Genomic DNA, 14,635 nt, shown 5'->3' on the forward strand with positions numbered 1-14,635 from the left:
TTATAGAAATTTACCTTAGAAGTTATATAGGAGTAGTAGTAATTAGCATGTCTATTTTGGTTTTATTTCCAATTAAGTTATAATTTATTTTTCTCATCATCATCAAACATGAATAAAATAGTAGATTTTTAGAATAAAGAGGCAATTGAATTTTTTTTGAGTTCTTAATAAGGAAAATTCTAATTATTTATATGTGGTGTCAATACTTTTTGTCTTCTAAATGAATGCTTGAACAGTGCATATTTTGGATATTGAATTTTATGAATGTTAAAATTGTTGGCTCCTGAAAGAATGATGAACAAGAGAAATGTTATTAATGATCTGAAAAATCATGAAATTGATTCTTGAAGCAAGAAAAAGCAGTGAAAAAAAAGGAAAGAAAAAAAAGAGAAAGAAAAAGCAAGCAGAAAAAGCCAATAGCCCTTAAAACCAAAAGGCAAAGGTAAAAAGGATCCAAGGCTTTGAGCATTAATGGATAGGAGGGCCCAAGGAAATAAAATCCAGGCCTAAACAGCTAAATCAAGCTGTCCCTAACCATGTGCTTGTGTCATGAAGGTCCAAGTGAAAAGCTTGAGACTGAGTGGTTAAAGTCGTGATCCAAAGCAAAAAGAGTGTGCTTAAGAGCTCTGGACACCTCTAACTAGGGACTCTAGCAAAGCTGAGTCACAATCTGAAAAGGGTTCACCCAGTCATGTGTCTGTGGCATTTGTGTATCCGGTGGTAATACTGGAAAACAAAGTGCTTAGGGCCACGGCCAAGACTCATAAAAGTAGCTGTGTTCAAGAATCAACATATTTAACTAGGAAAATCAATAATACTATTTGAATTCTGAGTTCCTATGGATGCCAATCATTCTGAATTTCAAAGGATAAAGTGAGATGCCAAAATTGTTTGGAAGCAAAAAGCTACTAGCCCCGCTCATCTAATTAGAATCTGAGCTTCACTTAAAACTCTGAGATATTATTGCTTCTTGATTTCTTTTTATTCTCTTTTATTCATCTAGTTGCTAGGGGACAAGCAACAGTTTAAGTTTGGTGTTGTGATGAGCGGATATTTTATACGCTTTTTGGGGGTAATTTCATGTAGATTTTAGCATGTTTTAATTAGTTTTTAGTATAATATTATTATTTTTTAGGCAAAAATCATATTTCTGGACTTTACAATGAGTTTGTGTGTTTTTCTATGATTTCAGGTATTTTCTGGCTGAAATTGAGGGAGCTGAGCAAAAATCTGAGTTAGGCTGAAAAAGGACTGTTGATGCTGTTGGATCCTGACCTCCCTGCACTCGGAATGGATTTTTTGGAGCTACAGGAGTTCAATTGACACGCTTTCAATTGGGTTGGAAAGTAGACATCCAGGGCTTTGCAGCAATATATAATAGTCCATACTTGGCGCGAATATAGACGACGTAAACTGGCGTTCAACGCCAGTTTCATGCTGCTGTCTGGCGTCCAGCGCCAGAAACAGGTTACAAGTTGGAGTTCAGCGCCCAAAACACGTTACAACCTGGCGTTCAACTCCAGAAACAGCCCAAGAACATGAGAAGCTTTAGTCTCAGCCCCAGCACACACCAAGTGGGCCCTAGAAGTGGATTTCTGCACCAATTATCTTAGTTTATTCATTTTCTGTAAACCTAGTTACTAGTTTACTATTTAAACAACTTTTAGAGATTTAATTGGGACCTGATGACATTTTCAGATCTGAATTTTATACACTTTGACGGCATGAGTCTCTAAACTCCATTGTTGGGGGTGAGGAGCTCTGCAGCGTCTCAATGAATTAATGCAATTGTTTCTATTTCATTCAAACGTGTGTGTATTCCTATCTAAGATGTTCATTCGCGCTTAATTGTGAAGGAGGTGATGATCCGTGACACTCATCACCTTCCTCAATCCATGAACGTGTGCCTGACAAACATCTCCATTCTACATCAGATTGAATGAGTATCTCTTAGCTTCCTTAATCAGAATCTTCGTGGTATAAGCTAGAACTGATGGCGGCCACTCTTGAGAATCCGGAAAGTCTAAACCTTGTCTGTGGTATTCCGAGTAGGATTAAAGGATTGAATGGCTGTGACGAGCTTCAAACTCACGATTGCTGGGCGTGATGACAAACGTAAAAGGATCAATGGATCCTATTCCAACATGATCGAGAACCAACAGCTGATTAGCCATGCTGTGACAGAGCATCTGGACCATTTTCACTGAGAGGATGGGAAGTAGCCACTGACAATGGTGACACCCTACATACAGCTTGCCATGGATGAAACTTTACAAACAGTTGAGTTGAATATTACATTGCAGAAATTCAGAGGACAAAGCATCTCCAAAACTCCAACATATTCTCCATTAATAAAGTAACGATTCCTTACTCCAAATACTTTTACTTCTTACAATTAAATCCAAATAACCTTATTGGCATCCTGACTAAGATTAATAAAATAAACATAGCTTGCTTCAAATCAATAATCTCCATGGGATCGACCCTTACTCACGTAAGGTATTACTTGGACAACCCAGTGCACTTGCTGGTTAGTTGTACGGATTGCAAATTCGTGCACCAGTGCTCCAGTGTATTTATAATGGTGAGATGTGGCCTTCTGTGGATATGATAACTTAGTTATCTTATCTTATCTTTATCTTATCTTTAAGTGAGGTCATATTATCTTCAAGGGAACCGCCCTTCTCTCTGTAGGCTTGGGCCGCCTTAGGATTTGGGGCGTGTTCCTATATTTGGGCCCTTCTTTGGGCTTTCCTGGGAACTTGACCGAGCTCTTTGGGAAGAGGTCGGGTTGTCCTGACCTGAAGAGGTCGGTCGCTTTGTCTGTCGAACATCCCGGGTCGGACAGCTCGACCCAGGGTATGAACAGATACCAAAAGAAATTTTACCTGGCTTGACGCTACTGGAAACGGGCCGAGGATATTGAGCCCCCATCTGTGGAACGGCCAACTTACCTCTATGTTGTGCAATACCTTGGCTGGCTTCGTAGATATGGCGGCGTGCTTTTGACAGTTGTCACATGTCTTGACCTTTATTGTGGAATCCCTTTTCATGGTCGGCCAATAGTATCCTGTTCGAACAATTTTCGCAGTGAGAGCTCGTCCTCCGATGTGGTTTCCGCATACGCCTTCATGAACTTCGTCCATTACCTCTTTTGCTTCATCTTTATTTAGGCATTTTAGTAATGGTTGTGAGAAACCGCGCTTGTACAGTTCCCCAGCTATGTTTGTGTAGAGACTTGCCTTTTGTCTGAAGTGTTGTGGGTTAGGTTCATCTCTAGGTATGATACCTGCATTGATGTACTCAAGGAAGGGTGTTCTCCAATCGTGGAGGTGGTTAATGCTTATAGATAATAGTTCAATGCTTGGTTTTTTAAGTGTGAGTTGTGATAATATCGATGTTTGTGTGTCCGCACTAGTGGCGCTGACTTTAGATAATATGTCTGCCCTAACGTTCTTCTCTCTATGCACGTGTAATATGGTAAACGAACCGAATTTTGAAATGAGATCCTTTGCTATGAGCCAATATTGCTCTAGCAAGGGATCTTTTACTTGAAATTCTCCTCGGATTTGTTGAACCACCAAGTGAGAATCGCAATATACTGTAAGGTTATGCACTTGGAGGTTGAGGGCGAGCTTGAGTCCTGCTATGAGCGCTTCGTACTCGGCCTGATTGTTGCTTGCCAAGAAGTGGAATTGGAAGGATTGCTCGGCTATGACCTTGTCTCCTTCTTTCAGGATTATCCCTGTCCCGCTTCCTTCTCAGCTCGATGCTCCATCAACATGTAATTCTCAGGCCTTGTTGTAGTGGTACTCGTCCGGCGTTGGCTCAGAAATGAAGTCTGCAAGGATTTGTGCTTTCAAGGCCGGCCTTGACTGGAATTGAATATCGAACTCAAAGAGCTTGACATACCATTTGATCAGTCGTCTGGCCAGTTCTGGTTTTGTCAATATTTGCCTTAATGGTTGGTTTGTCCTTACGATTATTAGGTGGCTTTGAAAGTAGTGCCTGAGTCTTCTGGCCGTTGTCACTAGTTTTAAGGCTAGTTGTTCTATTCTCGAATACCTCTGTTCTGCTGGTTGCATGACTCTGCTGATGAAATATACTGGCCTTTGTATTTTTCCTATTTCAACAATGATAGCCGAGCTTATAGAATAATTAGAAGCAGATAAATATAAGTATAAAGTTTTACCAATTTCTGGTCTTTGTAACACTGGTGGTGATGACAAAATGGCTTTGAGGTCGGCGAATGCCGTCTCGCATTCTGTTGTCCATTCGAATTTTTTATTCTTTGCTATTGTCTGGAAAAAGTAATATGATCGGTTTGATACTGCTGGCAAGAATCGTGATAGTGCGGCTACTCTCCCTGCTAACTGTTGGACTTCCTTCATTGTCTTAGGGCTCGCCATGTTAAGAATTGCATCACATTTCTCAGGGTTAAGTCTCATGTTGTATGCTCGGACTTATCCGAATAATTCTCTGAGGTCTTCACAATGAGATCGTCCTGGTGTGGTCTTGGCGACCATATCGTCGACATAAATTTCCATATTCTGACCTATCTGATTGCAAAAGACCTTATCCATTAGACGTTGGTATGTTGCACCTGCATTCTTTAGACCAAATAGCATTACTTTGTAACAAAAATTTCCATGTTCGGTTATGAAAGCTATTTTGCTTTGGTCTTCTGGATGCATGAGGATCTGGTTGTAACCAGAGTATGCATCCATGAAGCTTAAGCTTTGGAAACCTGATGCATTATCTACAAGCTTGCCAATGCATGGTAAAGGATAGGTATCTTTATTGGGCATGCCTTGTTTAGATCTGTAAAGTCGATGCACATGCACCATTTACCTGAATTTTTCCTTGCCATTACCACGCTTGATAGCCATGTGGTGAAGCGGATCTCTTTGATAAAGTTGGCACTGAGGAGTTTTCTAGTTTCTTCGAGATTCGCCTTTGATTTCTCTACACCGAAGTTCCTCTTCTTTTGTGTGATAGGTCGAATTGTTTGGTCAATGGCGAGCTTGTGACAAATGACGTCTGGGTTGATGTCTGGCATATCTGTTGGGGTCCAGACAAATAGATCGGCATTAGCTTGTAATAACTTTATGAGTTCCGACCTTTCCTGTCCTTGGAGTGCTTGGCCAATGTATGTGCCTTGGTCTGGTCTTGATGTCAACGAAACCTTTTGGAGCTCATCGGCTGGTTGGGGCCTTTCTTGGGTGTCTCCTCGGGGGTCAAGCTTGGCTAGGGACAGAACCTCTTTTGTGGTGTGTATTGCTTTGACTTCATGTTCATATTTCTGTCCTGTGTTCGACCTCTTTAGGCTTGTGTTGTAGCATTGCCGAGCTTGTTGGCGGTCTGAGTGGAGTGTCGCTATCTTTCCATCCTGTTGGTGCACGAAATTGTGATCTCAATGGCACCAACAACTTGGTACGCACAATTGTAATCTCAATTCTTTTTCACAACTTCGCACAACTAACCAGCAAGTGCACTGGGTCGTCCAAGTAATAAACCTTACGTGAGTAAGGGTCGATCCCACGGGAGATTGTCGGCTTGAAGTAAGCTATGGTCATCTTGTAAATCTCAGTCAGGTAGAATCAAATGGTTATGGAGTTTTGATAATTAAAATATAAATAGACAGAAAATAAAGATAGAGATACTTATGTAATTCACTGATGGGAATTTCAGATAAGCGTATGGAGATGCGTTGTTCCTTCTGAATCTCTGCTTTCCTATTGCCTTCATCCAATCCTTTATACTCCTTTCTATGGCAAGCTGCATGTTGGGTGTCACCGTTGTCAATGGCTACTTTCTATCCTCTCAGTGAAAATGGTCCTCTACAATTTCTGTACGGCTAATCAACTGTCGGATTTCTCATCTCGGATGAAAAATACTATGCACAGATATCGTATGGCTAATCAGCTGTTGGTTCTCGATCATGTAGGAATAGGATTTACTATCCTTTTACGTCTGTCACTACGCCCTATAGTCGCGAGTTTGAAGCTCGTCACAGTCATCCCATCCCAGATCCTACTCGGAATACCACAGACAAGGTTTAGACTTTCCGGATCTCAAGAATGCTGCCAATGGATTCTAGCCTATACCACGAAGATTCTAATCTCGGATTCAGATGCCCCATTGTCAGAAGAGAGTCGATGTGAATCGTTGATTAGAAACCCAAGAGATATACATTCAAGCTTGTTTTCATGTAAAACGGAAGTGGTTGTTAATCACGCATTCATAAGTGAGAATGGTGATGAGTGTCACATAATCATCACATTCATCATGTTCTTGTATGTGAATGGATATCTTAGAACAAGAATAAGCATGAATTGAATAGAAGAATAATAGTACTTTGCATTAATACTCGAGGAACAGCAGAGCTCCACACCTTAATCTATGGTGTATAGAAAATCCACCGTTGAAAATACATAAGTGATGAAGGTCCAGGCATGGCCGAATGGCCAGCCCCCAAAACGTGATCAAGATATCAAAATATGATCAAAAGATCTAATATCCAAGATGTCTAATACACAAGTAAAAAGTTCTATTTATACTAAACTAGTTACTAGGGTTACAGAAATAAGTAAATGATACAGAAATCTATTTTCGGGCTCACTTGGTGTGTGCTTGAGCTGAGTATTAAAGCTTTCACATGTATAGGCCTTCTTTTGAGTTAAACACCAGTATGTAACTTGTTTCTGGCGTTTGACTCTAGCTTGCAACTTGTTTCTGGCGTTTAACGCCAGAATAGGACAGAAAGCTGGAATTGAACGCCATTTTACGTCATCTAAACTCAGGCAAAGTATGGACTATTATATATTGCTGGAAAGCCCTGGATGTCTACTTTTCAACGCAATTAAGAGCGCGCCATTTGGACTTCTATAGCTCCAAAAAATTTATTTTGAGTGAAGGGAGGTCAGAAATCTAACAGCATCAGCAGTCCTTTTTCAGCTTCTGAATCAGATTTTTTCTCAGGTCCTTCAATTTCAGGCAGAAAATACCTAAAATCATAGAAAAATACACAAACTCATAGTAAAGTCTAGAAATATGAATTTAGCTTAAAAACTAATAAAAATATACTAAAAAGTGGCTAGATCCTACTAAAAACTATCTAAAAACAATGCCAAAAAGCATATGAATTATCCGCTCATCACCTGTGCCTGAAATTTAACACATAGATGAAAAGTGGATACCACTGCCCTGAACGTGGTTAGAGCAGGTCTTCCGAGAATAACATTGTAAGGACTGGGGCATTCAACTATTAGATATTGTATATCAATGGTTTTTGACAATGAGTCATCTTCCATTGTCGTCTTTAGCCATATATAGCCCTTGATCGGGACCCTTTCTCCAGAGAATCCAACTAGTTCTCCGGATGAGGGTTGCATGAGTTTTTCAGATAATTTCATTTTTAGAAAAGTAGAGTAAAAGAGGACGTCCGCACTACTACCTGGGTCCAATAGGACTTTTCTTACTAATAGTTTGTCTGTTTGGATGGAGATTACCACTAGGTCGTCTGAATATGGAGCGGCCGAGCATATGTCTGTCTGGTTAAAGGTGATTTCTAGGTTGGGCATGTCTTTGTTGCTTTGTGGTACTGTTCCTTTGATTGCCATCATTGTGCGGTAGCTCCGCTTTCTTGCCGATGTTGTTACGTCTCCCCCGGTGAATCCTCAGGATATGCAATTTATAATCCCTTTTGGTGGGGTGTTGTTTGACCATTTATTGACTTCCTTGCTTCTCGAGGTTTGTTGGCGTTCTTCTTTGTCCCTACCGCTCTCTTTATGTTTTCTTTCTTCAATGTATTTATCTAGGAGGCCTTGTCGAGCTAATCTTTCCAATAGATCTTTGGCTATCACGCACTCATCGGTTGTGTGTCTGTACTTTTGGTGGAAGGCACAGTATTTGCTTTTGTCAACAAATCGCTTATCTTGATAACTCCCAGCTCTTGCTGGTGGTTTTATGATTTTAGCGTTGCATATTTCTTTGATTATCTTTTCCCTCTTTTGTTGAATCTGGTGTAGTTGTCGAATTTTGGGGTGAGCTTGAATGGCTTTCTAGGTTCTTTGTTGTTCGCCGACCTTGGCATTCTGTCTTCCTCCCTTCTAGGTTTTCTTTCTGTTCTATCGGCTTCACGGAGCCCTTTAATCTCCATCTGTCTGGCTGCTCTTTCCCGGAACTCTTCTAACGTCTTCGGCTTAGTGACCGCGATTGTCTCTCTGAACTTTTTGGGTCGGAGACCGGCTTTAAGGGCATGTAGGTGGACAGCAGGGTTCAGATCTGGTATCTCCATGGTTGCTTCTATAAATCTAGTCATGTAGTCTTTCAAACTTTTTTGTGGACCTTGGCGGATGGTGCTGAGGTAATCTGATCCGTGTACGTAAATTCGTGCTACTGCAAAGTAGTCGATGAAGGACCTTGCTAGCTCTTCAAAAAAAGAGATTGACCCTGCAGGTAATTTTGAAAACCAAAGTAAAGCAGCTCCATCAAGGTAAGTAGGAAAAGCTCTACAAAGTATAAGTTCATTATTAGGGCCGTTAAAAAACATCATAGACTGAAATTTCTTAATGTGAGCCCGGGGGTCACCAATCCCCTTATATGGCTTGAGCGAGGAAGGCAGTGTAAAATATTTTGGCATCTGGTAATTCGTGATTTCTTTGGAGAACGGGTTGGCTAAGATCAGCCTCTCCTTTAGTGGGTTGACGCTCAATAGGTCTGTGTTGCCTTGGGTTGGGCCTTTGGAATTACCGTATTCTCGTTTACTGGCGCTGTTCTGGGTTGATAGTTTGGCGAGTTTTTTGACTTCTGCTTGTAGCTCGGCCATCTGGGCTATAAGTTCGGCCTGAGTGAGTTGATGAACTCCGTTATCGGCCATGTTGGAAGGTTGAGGAATGCTAAACACAAAGTGCAATACGGAAAAAAAATAGTGCGGTCAGGGTAACTGTTCTGGCCCCACAGTGGGTGCCAAATGTTCCGTTCTGAGTGAGCTGAGGTGTATGGCCTCTGAGGGGGTCACTCGGGTCCTTGGCTGAGCTATACATCATCCAGGGACAATGTTGAGAGTAGACCTCGGTCCTCTAAAACATGGCAGCGGGAGCAACTGCACAAAGCACTCCGACGCTCAAGTAAGTGTATGAGTTATGAGAGAGTAAGGAATAATAAACTAGAGTGAATTAAGTGACCTGAACTTTCAGGGATATGTGGCCTGGTTTTATCGGCGAGTGGTGTGTTAGTAAGGGTCTTGTTTGTTCCGATAAATCTGGTAGGTGCCGTTATCAGTATCTTTGGCTTGTGCAGAGTCGTGATCTAGTTTGAGTAGTGGATTCTATTTTTGTGGATAACGGTTAGGAGATAAGAATGACTCAGTCAGAGGTTTATGTTCTTATTTGTTTGTTTCTGGGCCTTAAGCTCGATTTCTGAGTATAATGGGGTACACATCAGATTGCATTATGTTTGGCTAATTGTCTTCGATGTTATCTCTTTTCTGGATCACACCCCGTTTCTTTGAAATAGGTTATATAACTACTTTTGATAATTGATTTTCATTTTCTATTATACTGAGTTATAGCTCAAGAAAAATCATAATCATGTGAAAATATGTGGATCACTATTATTATTAATATACGTGAATCCTTGATCAATTTTATATTTTAAGTAAATTTTAAAAACATTCAAATGGTACAGGTAAGTTGGAAGGAGGAAACATTCTGTTGAACACAGTTTAATAAATTATATTTGTTAAGAAATATTTTAATTGCCAACCGACATCAGGTTACCTTAAGACAGCGGTATTATACTATGCCACTCGGAAAGCTGATGGAACTCGTTACATGATGCTGATTACTTTTGATGGATTTTATCTGATCGATAGAAAGTTTCTCTTCCAAAAGATCAACATGCGGTTTCCTTGTAGATACTCAAATGGGATATGCATTTTTATTTAATGTTATTTCTGTTAGTATCTTGATAATTTTTTAGTTCCATTACTTTTATTTAATCATTTTTAATGAAACCATTTCAAGGGTACACCTAAGAAGAATCACCACTACACATTACTTGACCGAAAAATGACTATCGACATGGATCCACATACGTATAAGCAAGAGAGAAGATACCTTATTTATGATTTGATGGCAATTAATCGAGTCTTAGTGACACAAAGGTATTTATTGGTTGACAACTGTAGTACCTATAGTTTGATTGGTTCATCTTATACATTTTACTATTCTGAAATATTTTGAGTTAATAGTTAAAATCGTCCCTAAAAGATACTTCAATCTCCATTTTTGTCTCTGAAAGATAAAATTAATCAAAATCGTCCCCAAAGATATCCTACCTGGTCACATTCGTCCTTCTGTCATCTCCGTAGCCGAGTTGGCAAACGTCGTTAACTGCCAAGGTGACAAATGCCAAGCTGTAGCATATTGTTGATGACAAGATAAGTCTTGTTTAAGATGTCAAATTAGTCCTTGGAGTGGATAAACCCTAATTCTAAATTCAACAATAAATACAGTGCCGTGAACACTTTCGGTGACAATAGACCTAAGTAGGAGCTGTAATCCTTGGTTGGCTGCTTGGATGGAGATAGGAAATGGTGGTGGTTTGTCGCATGCATCGCACGACAGTCATGGTTCTAGTGCTTCGATGCGAAGGAAGAGGCTGAATTCTCATCACGGATCATATTTCTGTGGGCTGAAAACTTTGATTAAAAAATCTGGAACAGCAGAGAATCCGAATAGATTGTTCCATGCATGTCCAAGGTACCGGGTGAGTGATGTTGAAAGAAGTTAAATGTTTTTCATCTTGTTTTGTGCTGTTGGGTGTTCTTTGATTTTTTTTATTTACTCCTTTCTGAAATTGCAGAAGGGCAGTCATTGCAATTATTTTAAGTGGGTTGATGATGATGACTTTGAAGCAGTGGATGTATGTGGTACAAAGAAAGATGTAGGAACTGATATGGAGGTTGAAGGTGACTATGATGAATGGAGGGTGAAGGTGGCATGGAAATTGGGCAGCTTGGAAGTTGAAGTTAGAGCTTTGAAACTGCTAATGATTTTGATTTTTGGAGTAGTTGTGATACTCTGTTGTTTGTTATGTACTTCTAAATAAACCCAGTTATGCTCTGTGAACATGTAATGGTGTATTGAATTTTTTGACTTGAATGGGAGTAGTTATTTGAAGTTGGAAACAATTTCCTATCAATTGTGGATAATTTTATCAAACTTGGCAAAAAATTCTCTGTCGCTGTTCATATGAATTATGTTGAGCCATAAAAAAATTAAGCAACAAAGTAAGTAATCTTAGTAATAACTTGTCATTGAAGACTAATTGTCACATTGTCTTAACAGAGAAATACCACAACAAAGTTATAAGGTTCTCATGTCACCACAATACATTATCTTTAGACTTAAATACCATACAAAAAAAGACTCAGAATGTTGTCCCATACAAAAAAAGAGTCAACCACAACACATTCCTAACAAATCAAACTTTGTCACCATTCCTCCTTGGAGCCTTGAAGCCTGGATTAGGCACAAAAGTCATGAAGTTGGTCAGCCTCTTAACAGTTCCAAAACTTGTCCCTTTAATGGTCTTAGTAGAAACACCCACAGATCCAGTTGCAGTAAACTTAGGGGAGGACGTTAACCTTGCTTTTCTTTTAATAACTTGTAACTTAGGTGGCCTAGCTACCAATTGATATTCTATAATCCAGTACCAAATAAATTTGTTAGATAATTAGGCGAAGGTGAAATTTTTTAGGAATGAGGAGTGATGATACTACCTGTTGGGTATCTTGGGTTGGTGGGATGCTTTTGGATTGGCTGATGTCAATCTCTGATGGAGGCTGGATGGGTGATGGAAGTGAAGGTAAAGGTGCTTCTGCTTCTGTAGCAATATCATCATCAGTAGGGGCAACATTTAGTTCAGGTTCAGCACCTTCTCCAGCAGGGGCAACAACTGCTAGTTACAGCTGCATCTGCCTGGCATGTTCCTCAGCATCCACTGGATAGTGTAATCCCTAGTAGCTTGCATAAATTCAGCTTTTGACTTGAATATCATACTAACCTCAAATTTCAGGTTTCCAAACTTGGTCTTTTCATTAAATTGAGGATAAACAGTTAGTGACTCCTCATCAGAGTCTAACTCTTTGCCAGAATCCTCTGAGTGCCATGAGTCAGCATCTGAGGCACCATCAAGATCATCATCATCTCCTTCTACATCTACCAAATCAAAACATCAATGACATCAAACTTTGGCCAAATCAAATATTAAATCAATACTACTAAGAAAACCCTAAAACATACCAGATTCAGAGCTTTCTTCATCTTCGAAACCCTCATAGCTTGAGTCATCAGTGTCTATTTCTTTATCTCCTAATCTGGACTTAGGAGGCCTATGCTTCTCCCTGGCTTCAGCTTTCTTTTGCTTTCTTGGTGCACCTTTTTCGCTGTCACTATCATTGTCACTGCTATACAAATTATCTCCTAGAACTTTGGAAGGCTTGTACAACTCATCTTCAGCACTCTCATATGAGTCATGAGAGTCAGAATATTCTTTCTGGATGGGACCTTCTCTTACACATCTTCCAGATCTTGTGACTTTGCATGTATTGGTATTTCCTTTGTTCTTATTACTTTTTGAGTTTTTGGCTAGTTGAGATGATGTTTTGGAATGAGATGGGACTGTCTTCCCTTGAAGGTTGGTTTTGGTTTGCTGAAGGTGGAGTTTTGTGGACTGCAAGGGAGTCTTTATGGGCTGAGAGGTAGTTTTAGTGGGCTTCTGTGCTGGTTTGGTGGGATGAGAATTAGGCTTATTAGGCTTACTGGGCTGTGAGGCTGCCTTAGTGGGCTGAGAATTGGGCTTACTGGGCTGTGAGGCTGCTTTAGTGGGTTGAGAGGTTGGTTTTTTGGGCTGAGGGTGCATTGTAGTGGGAGTCTTGATAGGTTGGGAGTGGTGCATCTTGGTTTGGGAACTGGACTTCTTCTTCTTGCTACTTCTTGCTTCCATAAGAACTACATCTTCCTCGATGTTGTCCACTACACAGGGTTGTGAGTTGCAATCCTCAAAGTATATGTTGATCAAATGTTGGTTCCTCCTACAATCCTTGTACATTGTAAGCAAGTCAGCATTTGTCACCAACTTCTTCAATTCGGATGCAATGGGAACTCCAGGAACTTTCCACCAACAGTTTCCAACTTCAATGTATCCCAACACCTTATAGTAACCCCTTACAAAAAACACATCAAGCGTGTCTCCCTCAACACCCATCAATACCTCTGTATTATCAGGTTCATAAATCATCTCTCCAGCCTCACTCGTTTTAAACAACCCGCCATGGTGAAAAGCAAACGTCATGGGAGGAACCACCATCTACAATAACAAACACGAAAACACCATAAAAAATAGACCAACAACAACTACACTCTATGTATCACCAGCTATTAGACCCACTTTGTACCAATCAACCATTAACCCAAAATAAACATGCAACAGAACCATCATTAAATTTAAACATCCCTCACTAAAAACCATCACAGAGTCAGAGAAAGCAACGCAATTTCATACACCAAAATGGTAAAAGAACATTTATACAAATAAACCCTTAGTCACCCCAAACCCTACCTTAAATTAGATGAACACTAACACCACCACAGTAACAATACATCACACCACAAAATAAGTCAGAAATCATGAAAAAGTTACATCCTTACTAATGAGCGGATAATTTATACGCTTTTTGGCATTGTTTTTAGTATGCTTTTAGTATGTTTTAGTTAGTTTTTATTATATTTTCATTAGTTTTTAGTTAAAATTCACTTTTCTGGACTTTACTATGAGTTTGTGTATTTTTCTGTGATTTCAGGTATTTTCTGGCTGAAATTGAGGGACCTGAGTAAAAATCTGATTCAGAGGCTGAAAAGGACTGCAGATGCTGTTGGATTCTGACCTCCCTGTACTCGAAGTGGATTTTCTGGAGCTACAAAAGCCCAATTGGCGCGCTCTTAACTGCGTTGGAAAGTAGACATCCTGGGCTTTCCAGCAATATATAATAGTCCATACTTTTCCCGAGATTTGATGGCCCAAAATGGCGTTCCAAATCAGCTCAAAACTGCCCGGCATTAAACGCCGGAACTGGCACAAGAATGGGAGTTAAACGCCCAAATTGGCACAAAAGCTGGCGTTTAACTCCAAGAAAAGTCTCTACACGAAAATGCTTCAATGCTCAGCCCAAGCACACACCAAGTGGGCCCGGAAGTGGATTTTTACTCATCTTTGTAAACCCTAGCTACTAGTTCTCTACAAATAGGACATTTTGCTATTGTATTTTCATCTTTAGATCTTTGAATCTTTTGATCACTTTAGATCTCTAGATCATCTTTTGATCACTTTAGATCTCTAGATCATCTTGGTAGCTATCTTTAGTCTTATGCTATCTTAGATCATGGGGCTGGCCTCACGGCCATGCCTAGACCTTATTCTTATGTATTTTCAACGGTGGAGTTTCTACACACCATAGTTTAAACCTTGTCTGTGGTATTCTGAGTAGGATTCAATCATTGAATGACTGTGACGAGCTTCAAACTCCTGAAGGCTGGGCGTTAGTGACAGACGCAAAAGAATCAATGGA

General features: G+C 40.0%; 2 protein-coding genes across 2 annotated transcripts; both read right to left on the bottom strand.

Annotated features, from left to right (window-relative positions):
* Positions 1–4,463: 4,463 nt before the first annotated feature.
* On the bottom strand, positions 4,464–7,313 carry LOC107492952 (uncharacterized). Its single transcript, XM_016114033.1, has 3 exons — positions 7,161–7,313; positions 4,852–5,389; positions 4,464–4,759 (listed from the first exon to the last, which is right to left on the bottom strand). The coding sequence occupies exons 1-3, from the start codon at positions 7,311–7,313 to the stop codon at positions 4,464–4,466; spliced, it is 987 nt and encodes a 328-aa protein (XP_015969519.1).
* Positions 7,314–7,996: 683 nt separating this feature from the next.
* On the bottom strand, positions 7,997–8,881 carry LOC107492953 (uncharacterized). The gene has a single exon (XM_016114034.1). It carries the CDS (start codon positions 8,879–8,881, stop codon positions 7,997–7,999), a length of 885 nt encoding a protein of 294 aa, XP_015969520.1.
* Between the last annotated feature and the right edge of the window lie 5,754 nt (positions 8,882–14,635).

The sequence above is a fragment of the Arachis duranensis genome, chromosome 6, assembly GCF_000817695.3.
Source record: "Arachis duranensis cultivar V14167 chromosome 6, aradu.V14167.gnm2.J7QH, whole genome shotgun sequence".
NCBI lineage: Eukaryota > Viridiplantae > Streptophyta > Magnoliopsida > Fabales > Fabaceae > Arachis > Arachis duranensis.